Here is a 21,467-nt window from a genome sequence, read left to right on the forward strand (position 1 = left end):
TTGTATTTTTAAAGTTGACTTTGGGCATGCTAAAAAGCCTTTGGAGACAGAGATCATGACCCTGTTACTCTCTGTTTGGGGATGAGAGTCTCCTGTCTGGACTGCCATAGGATTTGCTGTACTTTGGATTAGCAGCGGGGAAAGGATCTTGCTGGTTTTGAGAGAACTGGGTGATGGAAATGTTGATCCAAACACTACCACATGCCTTACAAAGTGCAGCCCGTGGCTGCTACAAAATGCTACGAGCTGACTTTTAAACTGTGTGTAGTTATGGCAATTGGGAATAGTTTACATTAAGGTATCAACCACGCCGTGCAAGCAGCTCGCATGATGAAGCCCTGCTCCGCTGAGCGTAGCACCTCGGCGTAGTGCATCTTGCGGCTCGGTGTGGGCCCTGCGGGAGCACGGCCTGCCTGCACCCAGCAGGCGCTGTCAGCAGAATGGTTTCCCTGGGGTGATGCTCATCCCTCGTGCTCCAGCAGCCCCAGCTCAGTGATTTTACAAGGCATGGGAAACTGGACTGTGTAACTCTGATAGCTCGGGACAGTGTTTGCACTCGCCCTGAAGTGATGAACTGCAGAAGGCTACCGGGGAGTTAGAAAATGGCAAGCATGCAGCTGTACTTCTCCACTGTGTTCTCCTAAACAGCAGCACTGGCTCACGGACTCTCCTATTTAGCTTTACATGATTAAATTTTTTCCACTATTTTTTCAGGCTCCTCTGATTTTTTTTTAATTTATCCACTGGCAAGAAGTTCTACAACATATTGAGCTGGGGAGAATCACCCCCTTCTGTCTTTTTTTTTTGAGCTTTCCCACTGCTGACTTTGCTCTTACCTAGTTCTTGTGTTGCAAGAGACCAATGAGTCAATCCCCAATCCCTCTGTAGTTTTTCTGTTTCAAAATTCTGATGAATCTGTGAGGAAAAGTGTGTGTTTGGCATTGCCTGTCTTACACTGCGCTGTGTTCTTTAATTTGGTAGGTCAGTGAAAAATCGGCTGGAATGACTTTGTAAATTTGAGTATTACAAAAAACTGTTGTCTGTTTTTGTTTTTTCTTGCTCAGATTCAAAGCTGGGTCCAGCAGAAGTCTGGACATCCAGACAGGCTTTACAGGACTTATACCAGAAAATGCTAGTGACCGATTTGGAGTATGCTTTAGATAAAAAAGTGGAGCAGGACCTGTAAGTACCTCAATAAACCTCTGTGTGTGTAATCTGGGCTGATGAGCAGGAAATCCCAAGGCTTACAGAAAGTGATTTGTACCCTATGAAATAGTTGCCTTATCTCCTTTAACGTGAGAGCTATGCTGAGGGTGAAACATAAGAATACAATAGATTAAGAGAGTTCAATAGATGAGTATTTTACCTCTGGCAGTTAGAGTAGGTTTTGGTGAGCAAGATGCAAGGGAATGAGGGAAGAAACATCAGTCTTCTGTGCTATCAAGGAAGGGCTGAAGCTGCAAGTTTCCAGAAAGGAGGAAGATTGCCTGCTGCAGTCTCCAGGAGCTTTGATCAAGATATAGCAGAGGCTAAATAGCTGTCAGAGCCCCTCGCTGTAAGCTCTCTGAGGTGTATTTGGGCAGAAGGGGAAGGAAGAGGGAGGAGCATCAAGAGAGGACCTTACCAGACACTCATGAGAGGCACTTTATGGATCCAGGAAAGATTGTGCTGTGTTTTCTCCATGCTCCGAGTCCAGTCCTTTGTGCTTAAGAGGCAGGCATAGGCTGTAACAGGTAGCTGAGAGAGGCCTGTGGTTCTTCCAGGGCTCTGAGGGAAGCAAGGTGAGTAGACTGTCAAAAATTGTCATGTCTATGCCTATAGCTGCTGCGTGATTTCTAGCTCGGATTTCTACACCTCACGTTCTGTTTTAAGAGGAGAGAGCTGTACTGCCTAAAACAAAGCAATTACAAGCAAATATTTATGGTGTTGCAGTGTTAGCTATACAGTATCAGGATTGGTTTCTGTAGTAATGAGAGGTGGGAAAAGGTAATTCTTCCATATTTAACGTTATTTCTCATCTGAATGATGTCTGAATTTGAATACACTCCATTTTCATGTTTGATGCTATGTGATTAAACAGTTCTTTCCTGTTTCTTACACTATATGCGTAAAACACTTGCAAAACAACAAGGAAAACTATTATTTTGTTTTCAGTTGGAATCATGCCTTTAAAAATCAGATCACGACGCTACAGGGTCAGGCGAAAAATAGAGCAAATCCAAATCGGAGCGAAGTTCAGGCGAACCTTTCTCTGTTCTTAGAGGCAGCTAGTGGCTTCTACACACAGGTGAGTTGCAAAAAATCTGTTGGTTGTGGTACATTCGTGTAATCTGTAGGCAAGCATGCTTCAGCCTATGCTGAAGTGCACGTAGGTCCTTCACAGAGCTTTAACTGTCGTCTGTCGGTCTCCCGTGCTGCTCCAGCAACTGCTAGTTCCAAAATGTGGATGCACTGTGAGGATTTGTGTGATGGTGTAATGTTTTGTGCTTTGTTCTGTGTCCCTTCCTTGTAACACACCAGTGGTGAGCATTGAGTTCATGTTTTCTAAGGGCTATCTACAATAAATACAGCTTTTTCTTCTTTCTTTTGAATTATATTGCTACCTAACTTAATGCCTTCCACAGCTGTGGTTTTAAGTAGGGTGGTTATCCCCGAGAATATTGCTTTGCATTTAACAACATGTAATGTCTTGCTGTTCTTCTGATCAGGGCTTCTAAGCTTACAAGCACATCTTCAGTCTCAATTTTGTTTTTATCAAAAATAATTTGCAAGTGCAAATTTCAAATATAGGAGCTCTTCTTCCCATTATGCAAAGATGTATTGATGAGTGCTCTTGAGCTAAGTATCTTCTGTGAGTTTTCAGTTCACTTCAAAATCATGTTCGTGTACTTACTCATTACTGCTGTCTCTTTGCCTGTAGTCTTTCCAATGCTCAATTTCAGTTTGCACTGGCTTTAGGTTACAACGTGCGCAATAAGTCATTCTTTCTTCATCAGTTCTGAATATGATTCTGAATGTGTACAAGTCAACACTATTTTTTTTAGAATCTGAGATTTTTTTTCTTTTCCCTTGGGCATTGCTTTTTGGAATGCTTCTTATTCAAAGCAGCCAGTTTGACAGTCTGTGGTGTGACTGCCAAGGGTTTTCTGCCATCTACGCCATTTGTCTTGCAAAAGTCTTTCTTCCCTGCAGTTTTTCAGGAAACTTTGCTCTTGTGCGTGACACCACAGACTGGGCTGTCTTTCTCCATTTGTGATGTTAATCGTTCCGTTTTTAGTCTAAAGACTTTCCTCAGCCATGATACCTGCTCTCCAACAGCGAGGCCTTTGTACATGACAGTTTTGAAAGAGAGCACGAATTCTCGTGATTCAGCGTGTTGGAAGATGTCAAGTTTCTCTTTTATCCCACTTTCATCTGTGACGTTCCTCTCGCTTGGAGATTTTTATCTGCTGTATAAAAGACGGAGTAGAAGGGGAAGGAGATCTAACACAAATCTTTTTCTGCAGCAAACAAGAACCCTGCATTGAATCTTTAGCTGTTGGCAGTGCACATCTCTGCCCTGGGCTTTCTGAGTGCCTTTATCTGGAAGTGGGACTCTGCCACAGGTCTATTTTATTTGGAGATTGAGTATGTTCCCAGCGGCGAAAGTCAGTCAATTTTTACTTGGATTTTTAACCCTGTAACACAGTAGAACAAACTCTTTTCATTTCTAGACTGGAGTCCATTAGGAAGAACTTCAGAAGCGCTAATTAGAATGGCAAAGTTCAGCTTTTCCTTGAATCAGCTTTCGAGATATTTGATTAAGTAGCTGCTGCCTAGTTCTCTGAGCCTCAGCGTTAGCTTCACACAAATAATTACTGATTTGGCAGCCCATCCAGTGGGACAACTCAGTCACTTTTGCCTTGTATTGCCTATAAACTTGGTTTTGTTCACGCTTCTCCCTGACGCTGAAGTCAAGGTAGTGCTATTTCTTATGTTGGAACAAACTTCTTCAGAAGAACGGCGTTCCTTTCTGTTATTTCCAAAGAATGGTGTCTCTTCATGTAGGTATAAAGACTGCTTTCCCCTGAAGAGTGACCTATTTTAAAAATACACGCAAGATTTTGAGACCTCTGATAATCAGTCTCCCCTGATGCTTGGTAATTTGAATACTGTGGGGATTGAGATGCCTACTGATCTGAGATGCACAGCTTCAGTAAAAAATATCTTCAGGGTTCTGGGAAGAATAAAACAATATAAAAAGCAATATGAAGCTCCATGTCTTCCATATAGATAATGTAATTTGTAAGTCTCTCTTTCAGTAACATAGGCTTGTTCACTTCAAATATGTTTAACTAATCAATGCCTCTGAGTGATCTGTGCTGGTTTTGTCTGTTGTTTCAATGCTTTTCTGATTACTGTCTCTAACCACTACTAAACTAGACCTGCTTTTCTAGTTATTACAGGAATTGTGCACAGTTTTTAATGTAGACTTGCCATGTCGCGTGAAGTCTTCCCAGCTGGGAATCATTAGCAATAAACAGACGCACACCAGCGCCATAGTGAAGCCGCAGTCCAGCTCCTGCTCTTATATCTGCCAGCACTGCCTTGTCCACCTTGGAGATATTGGTGAGTTTCTGAAGCAAAAGGAGGTGGGGCATTGAGTTCTACCTCAGTGTTCAGCCTCCACAGGGCAGAATCTGTACGTTCCCTGTGCAACTGCTAGACCAAGCGTGCTCCAAATTAGCAGCTGATGGTGTATTTGGTTGCTGCAGGGGGAAAGTCTGGAAAGCAATGCTGTTAGACTTTTCTGATGTGTTGCACAGTAATGCATGGAGACAGTTAAGGGTAGCTTTCTAGTGATATGCTAGAATCTTGTGTTCTAGCATACTAATCATGTAGTCATGTTATAGCTGGTAGGCACAGTGAAATGTTGAAACCAGTAACTATTACAAAAACTTGTTGCAGCAGGCTAGCATACTTCTCCATTTCAGAACAATACTTTTAAATCTCTTGTATGCAAAGAAGATAGTTAAATCCAGCCTTTTATAAATGAGACTTCGATTTTTACATTAATTTCAACAGGCTTATTACTTTAGAGTAGAGCTGTGTGTTGTAGGAAGTTCTGTTTTTGCAGTAATCTCCAATTATTTATGTAGTAACCTAAATGTAGATATAGTTGTTGATTGTGCAGAGAAGTAGGAAAAAATATTTGAAGCTCTCTGGTTGTGTTGCTGCTGGCACAGCAGCTTTCTAAATAAAAAATGATGAGCCATGACAAGAGGAAAGGCCTTAGGAAAAATGATAACCTTAAAATTCTACCTGTTGAATCTTTGTGTTGCTCAGTCTAATTGTATGTCCTTATGCTTATTTCTGAAATGATAGCAAAATGCTCTTCAGGTAAAACTGGGTTGTATTAAAGTAATTGCAGGAAAGTTGCCTTTTCTGGTCTCAATTTTTGTTGTGGTGTTGTTGTTTTTAGCTCGATATAGGAATCAGACCAGCCAGGCAGAGTCTTATTACAGACACGCAGCTCAGCTTGTCCCTTCTAATGGTAAGTCTGGGATACCGTTCAGGTTTATAATTCAAAAGGAAGATTTGGAGTATCTGCTTCTCTTATGTGGTGATTGGAAACTTGAGAGGTTGTATAAGCCCTTCCCCTAATACCCGAAGCAATTGAGTAACAAAGCCCGATCCACCAGGAAATAATTTAAATAATAGCTGTTTGTCTGATCTGTGTGAGTTTTCTCCTTTATGAGTATTTAATAACAAAGCAGGTAATGTGCAGCTTCACTCCAAGACTTCTACTGCTATGTTACACTGTTTAACACGTGTGTTCTGTAAGGGACAATTAATGAATACTTGTCCACCAGTGGCATTCTTCTCTTTCATTACTTGTTCACATTCCCATTTGTAAAGTTGGGGAGCTAAAACTGGACTTCTCAAGTTACTCATGCAAATTAAGAGCTTCATTAGTTTGGGAATGAAACTTCTTAGTTATTGGGTTATGGTGGCCTGAAACTTAGGGATGGTGTGAAGGATAAATTGTTTTTGAGTCAGGCTGCTGAAACTAGTAGTTCAGTTTTTTTTAGCAATGTTTTAACCAAACAGTTCTCCATGTTCTAACTAGCAAAAATTTTACACCATAGGTGGGAAAAAAAACATCTCTTGATTTGCCTCAAGAGGTAAAATTGGATTAGATCTTTTCCAGATAGGGGATGATAAATATGTTCATGGGAAAAACCTCATTTGAAAGTATCTTGTTTAGACAAAAGTCTTGTGGTGTGATTGTTGCCTTGTTTTAAATGATAGGCTAAAAAAAAAAAATCTGTATCACAAGTTTCAAAGCTTTTTCTTTTGAGTGGTACTGATAATGAGGCTGGAGTGAAAGGGTCAGCAGATGAATCTGAATGTTGCCTACTAAAGATTTTATGGCTTTGTGTTCCCTTTTAAAGTGAGCAGACTTCAGCTCAAACCTAGCACATTTCACTCAATAACAGCTTGTTGGAAGATGACTTTCCTTTTCTCTCCTTTAGGTCAGCCTTATAATCAGTTGGCTATTCTAGCCTCATCCAAAGGAGACCACTTGACCACGATTTTCTACTACTGCAGAAGTATTGCTGTGAAGTTTCCTTTCCCAGCTGCCTCCACTAACCTACAAAAAGCACTTTCGAAAGCACTGGAAAGGTAAGACTAAGCGTGAGATGTTCCTACTCAGATAGGACGGAGGAGATTGCCTCTAAATGTAACTCCCTTGCCAGAAGTTGTTTTTATTGTTGTTTTATTTGGAAGTGGAGACTGAGCCAAGTTCCTTAACCCCCTTCTTCATCAGAGTATCCTTATACACGTTTAGAACAAAGAATAATTTGTCTGGGATGCACTTGAGTGTGAATAGTGAGTGCAGGAAAAAAGCATATTGTGCCAATATGAAAAAGCAGTCTTGCATGGGCATTCCTCCTTTCTTGAACTTCACAAAGAAAGTTTATAATGTTACGTGCAGTTGTGTCTAATTCCAAAGACTAAAGCCGGTCCTTATTTTCTGAATGTAGTCGTGATGAGGTGAAGACGCGATGGAGTGTGTCTGACTTCATCAAGGCATTTATTAAATTCCATGGCCATGTGTACCTGAGTAAGAGTTTGGAGAAGCTGAGCCCTCTTCGAGAGAAGCTGGAAGAACAGTTCAAGGTTAGTTCTAACAATGTTTTAATTAGCATATTGAAGAGAGTATTTTTAGCAGCAGAGTTCTGAAATTACAGTCCAGTGATAACTTTTTCACATGCTAAAATATGGGAAACTCAGGTAGTCAGTTAAGGAAGGTTTCTATCACAGCTAATAATATAGTTCTGTTGACTTCTGCAAATAGTAGGATTTCTTCCCTTTTGACATGTGGCACGTTGTTGGTGGAGATACAGGAGAAATCAACGGCTACAACTGGTTCTTTACTTTTAAACCTGGATGATTCCTGGATGCCTGTGAAAAGCCCTCAATTCATCTGTAAAGTCTTGGCTTAGTTGCCTGAAGACTTTTGAGTGCTTCATTTCTGGATGGTTTTCCATCACTCCCACTGGTTATTAAGATGGCTTTTAATCTTCCTCAGACAACTTGCCTCTCCTACCAGTGGTTTGCCTCTAAAAGCAGTGTGCTAGTACAACCATAATTTGTGTGTAGACTAAAACTATTCAGAACATGTTTCCTCTGGAAAATCCAGGAGTATCCATTAATTATGCAGCCAGCTCATTAAGTTGGACAATATAGCAAAGACTGCAACAAAGGGAACTTCTTAAGGTATTTATACAAGGTAGTACAATTTCAAAGTGGACATAATATTAACTGTTAGTCACCTCCTGGAAACAGCTTCAGCTTCTTCAACGTCGTCGTTTGTGGAGAATGAGCAGATATTATGGATAGGTTTGACAGAGCAAATAGAGTATATGCTTTTACAAGTTAAGAAAGAGGGAGCAGATTTTAGTAATGTAAGGAAATACAAATAGTCTTTACAGTGTCAATTTACATTGAATTTTTGCATTTAATTGGGCTGCTAGGGCTAGGTCCAAACAGTCATTGAAATAAAAACAAAGAAACGGGAACTTGTTGTGAATTGTATGAGCTTTGAATGTGAACTGCTTGAATGCTGGGAACTTTCCTAAATTAAATAATTGTATCTCTTTGTGCGTGGTGTTGGCTGTTGAGCAAGTACTACTTTTTCCATAATGCCTATAATCAATAATTATGAGCATTGCTCAGGCATGTGGAATAGCCGTTTTTTTTTTTAACTGATCCACAGTATTAAAATAGAACTAATTGAGGCCTGCTTTGTTGCTTAGATTACTTTATTTATGTTGTGCAACTTAGGGCTTAATTTACTAGAGAGCAACTCTTCTGACTTAGATGTGCTGAATGTGGATGTGAAATTGCCTGTATGGTGGATAACCAATTCAGCGTTCAGCCAGGCCCCCAGCTCTGCTCCCGGCGGCACTGGCAGTTGTCGACTGCTGCGTGCTTCATGCCTGTACCTGAAAATCAAGGTTGAAAAGGAAGCGCAGACCTTTTTCTGATGCTTACGCTGGTTGATCAATTTGCCTGCCTGCGTATCTGAACAGAAAGCATTGGTTGTGGTTTAGGATATCTTTTTTTTTCCTGCTTTGCGAAAGGTGTCTCACAATGTAGCTGCTAAAGCGCATCAGTAAATAGCTTGTGCTATTTCAGTTAACCACAGCACTCCATGAACCATGAAGTTAGATGTGGAATTAGTCTTTAATATATAACCACAGCGTAGTTAAATTTTCCTGGGGTGTGTTTTTCTTTTGAAATGTCACCCTATCTCTGCTTTTTCTTGGGAAGGCTGAAAACCACAGTGGACATGCATGCCCTTGCAATTCTTGCAGTTGCATTGCAATGCTGTAATTGCACATTAAAGGCACGTGTTCTCTGAGAGAGAGCCATTCCCAAGGGAGTGCTGATTTGTTGTGTGTATGACTTGGTGTACCAGCAAAAACCTTGGGTTTAACAGCAGGCATCTGCCTGTGTCCTGCTGGGAAAGCTGAGTGCTGAGCTATTAGGGATGACCTGAAAGCAATCTAGAACGAGTGTTGCCTCGAGGGCAGGAACATTAATCAAGCAGTGCAGTAGAGGCTACTAATCCTTTTAAGGGTGTGCTTTGCAATATAAAAATACATGCTCTGTATGTATGTCTGTTGCAGAGGTTGTTATTCCAAAAGGCCTTCAATTCTCAGCAGTTGGTACATATTACTGTTATCAATCTGTTCCAACTGCATCACCTGCGAGACTTCAGCAATGAAACAGAGCAGCACAGTTACAGCCAGGATGAGCAGCTCTGCTGGACACAGTTGCTGGCTCTCTTCAGTAAGTATGAGAATTTATTTGTTCTTACATTTCTTGTTTGGTTTTATGTGGAATCCATTAGTAATTTGCTATAAAATGTTAAGACAAGATGGTTGTGCAGTCATTTATGTCTAGCAGTGTTAATGACCACTGGATTTGTGTCCCCCCTGTTTGAAACCTTACAGAGCTCTGCATATTCTTCCTGTTTCTGAAGGACCATTATAACCTGGGTGCTCACTTGGATCTGACTTGTCTGTGGGTAGTACCATGTTTGTAGGGCTGCTCTGCAGCTGTCTGCAGTGTGGTGTGAGTTGTTTCTCACACTTTGATGGGAGGCAGTTCTAACTTGCCGGGACTAAGGGTGAAACGGGTGCCGATAGGCTCTGGGCCTCGGCTGCTTCTGTGTCCTTGATAATATCAGGTAGGAGTGCAGAGCATTTTAGGCTTCCTATAATGTTGATTCCCTTGATCTGAAAGGGCTTATGCTTAGCTTGGCTTTGTTCGTAAATACCTAAATTTCTGAATAACAGAATTTCACAGTGAACTCCAGACTGGAATCTGGAGAAAGCACCGTGTTCATACTTGTCTGGTACTGTTTCTCAGCGTGTGTGCTGTAATGGGCCTGCCTGCAGAGCTAACTCCATTTGTGTGCCTGCTGACCTGGGAAAGTGAATAAAAGTGAATAAAATGCAGACAAATGGTTGACCACTTCTTTTAAAAAAAAAACAAAAAACAAAAAAACATTTTCTGGTCTGATTGTAATGGGCTTGTGTCACTGGATTTTGTTAGCTTGTCAAAAGGATTTACCATAACACTTAGAGGAAGAAAAAGGAAAAAAATAAATGTTTCATTATAGAAAAATATATAGTGGGGGGGAGAAAGATGCTCTGGTCTGCCAGAGGATTTGTTAAGATGAAGTAATTGTACTACTTAAACAACTAGCTCTTAAAGTATGCTTTTTTATGGGATCTGGATTTGTTTGATGACGTTATTTGGCCAATTTTAAACCATTGCTCCTGCACTGATTTTTTTTTTTCCCTGTGCTCTGTTTCCAGTGTCCTTTCTTGGAGTTCTGTGCAAGTGCCCTTTACAAAATGACTATCAGGAAGACTCTGGGGCTGCATATCCTCTTCCAGCTGTGAAGGTTTCAATGGACTGGCTGAAACTTAGGCCCAGTGTTTTCCAGGAGGCAGTAGTTGATGAAAGACGGTAGTGAGTGTTAATCTTTCTTTTGATACATTTAATTGCATAAGGTAATAATGACTGATGATATACAAAGTGGTCGTAGGAAAGCTGATCGCATAACTTGTCATTACAGACATCAAAATCCCAGAGAATGTGCATGTGCTAAAAAGTTCATAAAACTGATCGTGAGACTTTTTTTGTGCTGCATCAGCAAATTCACTGCTTTAATTGGCCTTAGGTTTGCTTGTAACTTTTTTTTAAGTTAATAAGATCAGAGGATCCACTTTAATGTCTGACTTGAGTGTAACTACTTAGTACAGCCTTAGTCAAGTCTGTTGTAATGATTTCTCAGATTTATTGAGGTAGGTGGCAGGAAAAAACTTGCCTTAATTTCATGCAGTAAGTCATCAGCTTGGGCAGAGCTGGAATCCAGAATTTTACTGGCTCATGATCCTGGAATTAAGTTGAATTTTGTAGACAAGAAATGTCAGTACAGACGTCGCTGTTCTGGGTTGTCGCTCTGATTTTTCACTTCTGCCTCTAATCTCATAAATTTATGCTTAAACAGTTGAAAATGAGTTAACTTTATAGGTAGCCTGTTAACTTTTCATGAATTGTAGCAGTTCAGTAAAGTATTTCTGGCCTGTTAGATATTTCTTCAGATTGGAGCAACTGCTACTGACACAGCTGGATGGGTATTTTTCCTAGGATGGCCACTGTAAGGAAAACAGTGTGAAAGCAGCTTAGCCGATCTTGTGTGATTTGCCACGGTGCTTCCAGCTCTCTCAAGGTGGTCTGTGCTGTAAGATGTGATTCTGGCCATGGCTTGCGCTTCCTGTACGTTGATGTTTGGGGAGCAGGGGTACCTGTAACCTTGGTTTGTGGAAATGCTGAACAAGTGCTGAGACCTGCGGTCATGTGCAGAACATTACGTCCTAGAGCTTCGGGAGCATCAATTCTAGAGTTTTTTAAGGAAAATAAAAGTTAATAAATTGTTATCAGAAGGTAATAAGGTAGTAAGTGTTGCTGTATGCATATTCTAAAGGAAGGCTTTATCACACTATTTTAATGGTGAAGATTATTCAAGACTCTTCAACATAAAATAGTCCTTGCAGGGAGATGTATGTAGTATTTTAGGGAGTACCAAAATGAATCTTCAGGTGTAAACGTGGTTTGAGTTAGCCTGAGTAGATCCCTCTACCCGGAGAGGTAACAGGTTCTCTTTGAAGATGCCGCCTGGTTTTCAAATCTGTGATGTGATAAAACAACATTCTCTAGTAATGCCAGGTACCCATTGCGTAAAGGAGCTGTGAAGTGGGCAGCGAACAGCTGTAGTGTGTACAGCTGAACTTAAAAAGAAAATTAAGTACTGCTAAGATTTGTCAAAATGGGCTTCAGTAGTCATTCCATTTGTTGGCCCCAAAAAGTTGACATCCATCTTCCCCATTATTGGTGAGACTTAAAGTTTTCCTTCTACTTCTGTTGTAAAATCCTCATGAAAGGCATCGTTTGGCTGCAGGTCACACAAACACGTGCCATTATTGGCCTCTGTTTAATAAACTGATGCCTGTTTTATATTACTTGAAGTCTTCCTTACTCTGAATTCATTGTTAATTGTGTTCTCAGACTGAGAAATAATCCTTACTCCTTTCTAAACTTTCAGTTGTCCCTGTTCTGTGCTTATTGTTCTCCTGTGGAGAACTAACCCTACTTCAGACAGACTGAGCGTCTGAAATAGGAACGAAAGGTGCTTACCTAGAGTGGCAGATGGATCTGAAAGCAAGAACTGAGGACAGAAGTCAATATATCAACACTAGTGTGTGCGCTCTCTGGAAACAGATTTTCCAAACTTTCCCTGGGGCAGCCACGCTGGATCTAGTTTTTTTTTTAAGTGTTACTACATCACTCTACTTTAGAGACCTCTTACTACAAAATCTCATTTTTTTCAAAAGTACTAGAAGATCGGAATTTACTGTACATTTTAACAGACTTGTACTCTCCCTTTTTTCCTCCTTTTGTTTTTTTGTTGGTCACAGGGAGGAAGGAGGTATTGCTTACTTTAGCATACAGAATATACAGTATATAAACATCGTGTTTCCTGTCCCTGCAGCTGTGCAGGCAAGCGGCTAACCTCAGGCTCTCAGGCGCATGCTGCGTTCTTCTGTCCAGGTGCTGGATGATGGCTGAAAGCCTGGCTGAGGGAAGACAGAGATTCATTTCACTAATACCGAGCACAGTGGACACCTGTGCCTGCTATTTCCATTTTAAGAAACAGTTTACTTGTTGCCTTCAGGGACTTGATGCCTATCACTAAAGCAGAGAAGGATGCTTAGAGTTCTAGGCTGCAGCTTTAAAAAAAAAAAAAAGGCAGCCTGTTGGTGGTAGTTAAATGTTAACCACCTATGCAGTGATTGTTGTGATTTTTAAATGATTTGCTGCAGGGCCTTTGTAAAGAATTTCTAGTCACTGCTTGCACTGCTACTGCTGGTGCAAGACTGGGTTACCGCCAGCCAACCTCCACTTTAATCTCCTTACTCAGTACAGCCATTACTTAGACCTTCTTGCCTTTCTGGTGTCTGTTCCAGTGCCACAGAGCTTTGCTAATGTCAGCAGAACAGAAGTACGTCTGTATCTCGGTGATTTGTTTTGCTTCCAAACTGTTTCATTTACTTTGTCACTGAAAGTAGGCAGCTTTAGACTGAAAAACGTCAATTGCAAACAAGTTCAGAGTGTTCTCAACTTTTGCTCATGCAATATTTTTGTCTAGTAAAATTCATGGTAAGCTTCCTGAGTTGCTGGATTACGAGCAACTCATGCCGTGAGCGTCTGGCTTCCTGGTTAACTTCACAATGACTTTTTTAAAATACTAAGTTCTTCAAGTCAGTCTTATTTTCCCTGATGCTTGAGGGGAAAAACCTTTTATTGGGAATCAAAGGACTAACGCAAGCCGTGGCTGTGTAGTAGATTTCAGTGTTTTCTTGGTAAGGTAAGTTTCAGGTTTTGTGGTTTTCACTCACAGTTTCTCTTCTGATTGCAGCATATGGCCATGGCTGATTTCTCTTCTAAACAGCTTCCAGCCTCATGAAGAAGATCTGTCCAATAATAATGGTAAGGATGCTTCTGGTCTGTGCTGTGAAGGACTGACTCATTTAGAAAGCTTTAAACTAGATCCAAAGGGGGGTGAGGTTGTAGCTGGGCTTGCACTGGTGGGGCAGCGCTCTAGCACTGATGAAGATTTGAAGGCCTCCCACCCCCCTGGGATGAAACTGGCATGCTCAGCTCGCTCCCTGAAGTGCCTGTACACCAATGCACGCAGCACGGGGAATAAGCAGGAGGAGTTAGAAATCCACATTCAGTCAGGAGGTTATGGTCTGGTGACGATTACAGAGACGTGGTGGGACAGCTCACATGGCTGGAATGTGGTCATGGATGGTTATGTCCTTCTCAGGAAAGACAGGCCGGCAATGCGAGGTGGTGGAGTTGCTCTTTACGTGAGAGAGCAACTACAATGTATTGAGTACTGTTCAGGGGCTGATGAGGAGCAAGTTGAGAGTCTGTGGGTGAGAATTAAGGGGCAGGCTGGCATGGGTGATGCTGGTGTGGGTGTCTATTACAGGACACCAGATCAGGATGAGGCAGTTGACGAGGCCTTCTACAGGCAGCTGATAGCAGCCTCACAATTACAGGCCCTGTGTATCCTGGGGGATTTCAACTACCCTGACATTTGCTGGAAGGCCTACTCAGTCAGCCATCTGCAGTCCTGGAGGTTCCTCCAGTGTATTGATGATAACTTCCTGATGCAAACGGTGGATGTGCCAACTAGGAGAGGAGTGCTGCTGGATCTTGTCCTCACTAACAAGGAGGGTCTGGTTGAAGCGGTGAAGGTTGAGGGCAGCCTTGGTTGCAGCCATGAGATGGTGGATTACAGGATCTCATGGCAGGAACGGAATACCAAGCAGAATCGCAACCCTGGACTTCCGTAGGGCCGACTTTGGCATTTTCAAGCAATTGCTAGGGGAAATCCCATGGGACAAGGTATTAGAAGGTAAAGAGGCCCAGGATAGTTGGTTAGCTTTCAAGGACTGCTTCTTCCAAGCTCAAGATCAGAGCATCCCAACAGGTAGGAAGTCAGGAAAAAGGGAGCCAGGAGACCTGCATGGTTAAACAGGGAACTGCTGGGCAAACTCAAGTGGAAGAGGAGAGTCTACAGATCATGGAAGGAGGGGCTGGCCACTGGGGAGGAATATAAGGCTGTTGTCAGAGGATGTAGGGAGGCAACTAGGAAAGCTAAGGCCTCCTTAGAATTAAACGTTGCAAGAGGGGTCAAGGACAACAGAAAAGGCTTCTTCAAATACACTGCAGACAAAACTAACACTAGAGGCAATGTAGGCCCACTGATGAATGAGGTGGGTGCCCTGGTGACAGAAGATAAAGAGAAGGCAAAGTTACTGAATGCCTTTTGTCTCTGTCTATAATGCTGGAGGCTGTCCTGAGGAGCCCCCTGTACCCCTGGGGCCCCAGGGGAAGTCAGGATAAAGGAGACATTTGCCTCAGATGATGAGGACTGGGTTAAGGACTGATTAAGCAAGCTGGACATCCATAAGTCCGTGGGTCCTGATAGGATGCACCTGCAGGTGCTGAGGGAGCTGGTGGAAGTCATTGCTAGGCCACTCTCTGTCACATTTGGTAAGTTGTGGGGAACGGGAGAGGTGTCTGAGGACTGGAGGAAAGCAAATGTCACTCCAGTCTTCAAAAAAGGCGACAAGGAGGACCCGGGTAACTATAGACCGGTCAGCCTCACCTCCATCCCTGGAAAGGTGATGGAACAACTTATCCTTGGCATTGTCTCTAGGCATATCAAGGATAAGAGGGTCATTAGGAGCAGTCAGCATGGCTTCACCAAGGGGAAGTTGTGCTTGACCAACCTGATAGCCTTTTTGGAGGATATAACCAGGTTCATAGATGACAGTAAAGCTGTGAACGTGGTCTAGCTTGATTTCAGTAAAGCCTTTGACATGGTCTCCCACAGCATACTTGCAGCTAAACGAGGAAATGTGGTCTAAGGTAGTGAGGTGGGCTGTGACCTGGCTGAAGGGAAGAAGCCAGAGAGTTGTGGTCAATGGGACAGAGTCTAGTTGGAGTCCTGTATCTAGTGGGGTCCCTCAAGGGTCGGTACTGGGACCAGTATTATTCAATATATTCATCAACAGCTTAGATGAGGAAATAGAATGTACATCAGCAAGTTTGCTGATGACACTAAACTGGGAGGAGTGGCTGACAAGCGGGAAGGCTGTGCTGCCATCCAGCGGGACCTAGACAGGCTGGAGAGTTGGGCAGGGAGAAATTTAATGAAATATAACAAGGGCAAGTGTAGAGTCCTGCACTGGGGAAAGAACAGCTCCAGGCACCAGTTTAAGTTGGGGACTGGCCTGCTGGAGAGCAGCATAGGGGAAAGGGACCTGGGGGTCCTGGTGGACAGCGGGGTGACCATGAGCCAGCACTGTGCCCTCGTGGCCAAGAAGGCCAGTGGTATCCTGGGGTGTGTCAGAAGGGGGGGGGGGTGGTTAATAGGGGGAGGAGAACCTCTCTCAGCCTCTACTCTGCCCTGGTGAGACCGCATCTGGAATATTGCGTCCAGTTCTGGGCCCCTCAGTTCAAGAAGGACAGGGAACTGCTTGAGAGAGTCCAGTGCAGAGCCCTGAGGATGATTAAGTGAGTGGAGCATCTCCCTTACGAGGAAAGGCTGAGGGAGCTGGGTCTCTTTAGCTTGGAGGAGACCGAGGGGTGACTTCATTAATATGTGAAGTGTGAGTGTCAGGAGGCTTTTCTCTGTGACATCTGATGATAGGACAAGGGGCAATGGGTGCAAGCTGGAACACAGGAGGTTCCTCTTAAATATGGGATGAAACTTCTTCACAGTGAGGGTGACAGAGCACTGGAACAGGCTGCCCAGAGGGGTTGTGGAGTCTCTTTCTCTGGAGACATTCAAAACCTGCCTGGACATATTCCGGTGTGACCTGATCTAGGTGTTCCTGTTCCGGCAGGGGGGTTGGACTAGATGATCTTTCAAGGTCCCTTCCAATCCCTAGCATTCTGTGATTCTGTGACTGGGAATGATACATGCTTTTTCTGATGTGGGAAATTGCAGTTGAAAGGCAAACGTGCAATAAGTTGTCATCTAGTATTAGTGCACACGAATGCTTTGCAAATGCTTCTTTTCTCGTGTTGGTCAGACTTGCTCTGCTTTATCCTTCTTGAGCTCCTCAGCTTGCAGGGTAGACAAGTACAGTGGATATGTTAGTTGAAGGCTTTACTGTGTATAGTTAACTTGCTGAGGTATGAACTTATGTTTCTGTACTTAACGTGTTAATGCTTTCCTTATCTTGTTTACTGTCTATTCACCAGCAACCCCCCTTCCAGAAGAATTTGAGTTGCAGGGATTCTTGGCTCTGAGACCCTCATTCAGGTAGGTGACAGCTGAAAGAAACTGCCTCCTTGCTAGCGTCACTGCTTTGATAGCCACTGACCTGTTCCCTGCAATACTTTCTTTATGAAAACGTGCTGCTGTATGGATTGATGCAGCTAGCATCTCGAGACTGTAATAGGTAACGTAGGATTTCATCTGCATTCTGAAGAGGAAAATAGATCCTATGCCAGTCCTCAATAAAACTCTGAGGAATGCCATGAGCTTATAGCATTGCTCATGACTGTTTTTCTTCTGCAGTCTTCAGGCTAATAAAATGAAAGGGAGAAATAATTTAAGAAATGAGGAAAGGAATATTTTTTTTTCATTGAAAACTGCTTGATGTGTTTTTATTTTACTTTTTTTTCTGTTTTTAACTGTCCCTGTACCTAATAACATGCACACACCAAAAAAAAGAGCCTCTTTAATGTAGATACATCTTATGAGAAGAGAATTGAATCTGTAACTCAGACAGCATGTTTTGAATAGAATCTGGCGAAACATCACAACCTATGACAAAATAATGCTGACCAGTTGTATTTCTAAAGAAACATGCTTTTTCTGCGGGTAACTGTGTAATTAATATTATTCCCTCTGCTATTTGAATGTTAGGAACTTGGATTTTTCCAAAGGCCACCAGGCAATTACAGGAGATAAGGAAGGGCAACAACGTCGGATACGGCAACAGCGACTCATCTTCACAGGCAAATGGATTGCTGATAATCAGCCAAGGTAACTGCAAATAGCTTCTGTGAGTTTCAGTTGCTTCTGTAAGTTTAAGCAGTGCAGGTGCCAGAGGTGAACTTTATTTTTCTCATTATTTTACCAAGCAATTCAATATAATGTGAGTACAGGATGCTGACAGTGCTAATAACATGTTCTGTGTGTCAGTGTGCCATTGTTCCTTAAACTAATTCTGATAAGGAATGTATTTGGAGTGAAGCATCACATCTGGTGAGGCCCTTTAGTGATACTGCAGCACAGCTGAGACGAGTGGAAACAATATTTGAAGTTGTAGCAAGAGTGTTAGGTTACCTCGTGGAAAAAAAAGCCACCAACTATTCATATTTGCTTTTCAATTTCTGTCTTTTTTAGGTTGATTCAGTGTGAAAATGAGGTAGGAAAGCTGTTGTTCCTGACGGAAATCCCGGAATTATTACTAGAGGATTCTAGCGAAGCCAAAGAGAGTGTCACCTTGCAGGAAACATCTATCACAGAACCACTATCCACAGATGGCAGCCCTGGACTCAAATCAGTTCTGTCCTCTGGCAGAAGCCTAAACAACAACTGTGATACAGGAGAAAAACCAATGGTCACATTCAAAGAAAATATTAAGCCACGAGAAATGAACAGAGAGCAAGGGCGAATCTATCCACCTAAAGATGTAGGTAGGGAAAGACGGGACTATAGCAAAGGAATAGTAGCCAATAAGAACGATGGAAAGAAGGATAACAATAAAAGGAAGAATGAGACCAAGAAATGCGGCTTGGATAAGATGCAGGAAGCAGGAAAGCAGAATGTGGCAGTTCAGGTAAGCCTTTAGATCAAAGGGATACTGCATCTTAGCAGTATGTTTGTGTCAGGGCCATCACTGCTTGCACAGAAATCAGTAAAGCCAAGGTCTTTCTGTGGGCCTGCAGGTACCCTTAATGCACAAAGGAAAAAAAAATAGTCTGTCTCAGAGACCAGGTGTAAGTAAACTTTGGGTCTCTGCCCTTTTCCTTGATGCTGTCTCAGTTTATTGGGGAGGAAAAGATAGGGAGCAATGAAAGGCAATTTTTTTGTATGTTCAGTATTTAAAAAAAAAAAAAAAAGCCTTCTAGCTTTTGTTCCACAAGCAGTTCAAGGGGCAGCGTGCATGGCCAGGTCTTAGTCATGCTATTACCCATGCTGTGGTTGTTGCGAAGGAGCTGGGCATTTTCTGTTCAGTTGGCTTGTGCGCTTGCGATAAATCAAACACACCACAAAAGCACTGAGTTGTTTACACGGAGGAGGATCCTCTGTATTGCGTGTGCAGTAAGGTGGCTGTCGGTGGTCGTAAGAAAAGCCAGGCAGCTTTTAACCTGTAATTCTGCGCTGAGATGCTTGTTCAAAATTGTTGATTTTCACATCAGCTGTTCTTTTCTCAGTTGTATTTTTTTAAAGGCATGCTCTTTTTCCCCATTTATGTAGCACTGTGTACAAAACTGCTCACCTCGTGTGTAGGGAGTGAATTTACTGTTGTGGCTTCCACAGAGTTGTAGTAAATAAGGGTGGAGAATTTCAGGGTCGATGTAATCTGTACCTGGATTGTTTTGGCTGTATCTCATCCATTGACAGGTGTTGTCTAGAGGCATTTAATGATAATGATGGAGATTCAGTTATTTCCCTTGAGAAACAGGGTGAGTTCTTCGCTGTTCTTACACGCAGAAATCATTTCCTAATGCACTTCATCCCCCTTGCTACCATGTAAACCTACTACTTCCCAGGACTGGTCTGGAGAATAACTCAAGTCTTCTCTTTGCAAGTGCTCTGAGGACCTGTTACTGAAATCTTGTTTTCCCTAGGCTAGACAAAGCAGCTCCCTGTCTTTCTGGTGTGTGTTGGTAGGACCCTTGGATCATTCTTCTTGTTCTCCTCCTGATCATTTCCTATTAGGCAACGTCAGTACGAAATGGGAGGTCTGCACGGGCAGCCTTGCATTGGGTTTGCGTGGGGTCTGTGCTGGGGTGGGGGGGGGAAGGGGAGTAGCCTGCAGAAACTGCGTGGCAGTTGTCTGTGAGTCACTGACACCAGCCTGGTACCTGAAAAACTGCCTAGATAGGTGAGTTGGAGTGGCAGGTGTTTGGGTTTTGTTTGCTGAACACGTCTGGAATGCGGCTGCAGGCCTGAGCATAACTCCTGTGCCGGTGTTTGTGACCCTGCCTTGCAGAAGAAGGGCTTGAGGCTGAAAAACCAATATGTTTGAAGAAGTAGTGTAGGTCTTTTGTGTAGGAAAGATAATATCATTTTAACCCAGTTGATTTATCAGAAACTTGCCCTTTTTTGGTCTTAAGACTTACCGTTGGGTTTGAAATGCATTTTTCCTAGGTAGCATGCTGTGTTTGGATCTAGTTGGTCACCGTTCATCTCCTGTTGAATAGAAACTAATTTGGAGTTTTTAATTCCATCAGCTCTATTTAGTTTAACTATCACAACACCGTTTGCTGGACTTATTTACCCAGACCTGCTCCAGGATGTGGGGAGGAGGGTTTGCCCCCTGCCCTGCTGAGAAGATGACTGCTTAGGTTTTGTACCAATTTGTGGTCTGCTAGTGCTTTGGTTTGGCTTTCCCTGAAATTTCAAACTTTGTCTACTCTGTAGCTCATCGTTTTCAAAAGCTTAAACTCTATAAAAGTTGCAGCTCCTACTTTAGCAAAAATGCTAAGAATGTTGTAGGGAAGTAGTTGGTCCTGTTTCACAGATAAGTGGAAAACTTGCGTGCTCAGACAGGATCACGCAAGCGTGGCTGGCGTAGGTTGAACCTGGCCTCTAGGGGAGATGCTGTTGGGCGCAAAGGAAGGCGTAATGCGGACCTGCTCAAGGTAACGTAAAGGCCGCTGGGATGAAGTGGTGCTTTTCCCAGGCACCAGGTGGGAACTCTTGAGACCGCTGGGGATGTAAAGAAGTGGGAGTATTGATGCTTTTGAGGTGAGGTCAAGGAGAAACAACTGGATTAACCAATTTCAGTTGTTTAGCTTTTAAAAGCCCACTATAAATCGTATGGGGGGAGTCTTTTGGAAGCCACCTTTGGAAATGTTTTATTACAGCTTTGAGTTTATGGTGGACTAGAGCTCGTGTTTTGAAATCCCACTGCAAGAAGAGCATCTTTGAATTCGGACATTGCTATGAAAGAATGCATGCAGTATGGGTTGTAACGATGTTTGGCTTCTTGTGGAGAGAGAAAAAAGGTACAGCACGATATAATTTGAACATACAGAATGTGATAAAAAGGGTACAGGTGGGCAGCGAACAGCTGTGGCGTGAGAGGGGGAGCAGGGGCTGCTCCATCATTTGTGGTATTTAGCATCAGCCAGACTCTGAGGTGGAGTTTCCTCCCAGCTTTTTCTAGTGGGAGATGAAAAATACAGCCAAACCTCTCAGTCTCAAAAGCTACTTTTTTAATGAAACAAAAACCAAACTACACTCCCATAATTTAAAAACGGGGAAATTCAGAGTTATTTAAGAAAGACTCAAGAGAAAGATTGAATGCATCTTCACCCCATCACTGATTTTGGAAGGAAGTGCCTGCCCTCTTAGTCCTTTCAAATCAGCAGCTCTAAATGTTGAAATAAGTCCCACACAGCTGTTTTTTGTTGTTGTTTGGGTTTTTTATTTGATCCCTGATAAAAACCCCTTTCAGTCACCTCTGAGGCTTGGCATCAGGTCTGCTCCTGGGCCCTTTCTATATTGCCCGGGTTCTTTGCTTGCTGTCTTTTTCCTGCCTGCTCCATCTTGCATTCCAGGCAGTTCTGCCGAG

The 21,467-nt window shown here is 42.7% G+C and overlaps 1 protein-coding gene across 7 annotated transcripts in view; it reads left to right on the forward strand.

Moving 5' to 3' along the window:
* Positions 1–21,467, forward strand: part of SMG7 (SMG7 nonsense mediated mRNA decay factor) — a 51,327-nt gene that overhangs the window by 17,295 nt on the left and 12,565 nt on the right. For 6 of the 7 annotated variants that reach the window (XM_083846565.1, XM_083846562.1, XM_083846563.1 and 3 more), the window contains 12 exons: positions 1,065–1,182; positions 2,155–2,287; positions 4,437–4,608; positions 5,462–5,533; positions 6,516–6,666; positions 7,029–7,164; positions 9,180–9,342; positions 10,377–10,533; positions 13,544–13,614; positions 16,912–16,972; positions 17,582–17,701; positions 18,065–18,500. In XM_083846565.1, coding sequence (XP_083702691.1) covers positions 1,065–1,182; positions 2,155–2,287; positions 4,437–4,608; positions 5,462–5,533; positions 6,516–6,666; positions 7,029–7,164; positions 9,180–9,342; positions 10,377–10,533; positions 13,544–13,614; positions 16,912–16,972; positions 17,582–17,701; positions 18,065–18,500 — 1,790 coding nt within the window. The remainder of the gene's footprint in view (positions 1–1,064; positions 1,183–2,154; positions 2,288–4,436; positions 4,609–5,461; positions 5,534–6,515; positions 6,667–7,028; positions 7,165–9,179; positions 9,343–10,376; positions 10,534–13,543; positions 13,615–16,911; positions 16,973–17,581; positions 17,702–18,064; positions 18,501–21,467) is intronic. The other variant, XM_083846564.1, reaches the window with a different exon arrangement.

The sequence above is a fragment of the Anser anser genome (assembly GCF_964211835.1).
Source record: "Anser anser genome assembly, chromosome: 8".
NCBI lineage: Eukaryota > Metazoa > Chordata > Aves > Anseriformes > Anatidae > Anser > Anser anser.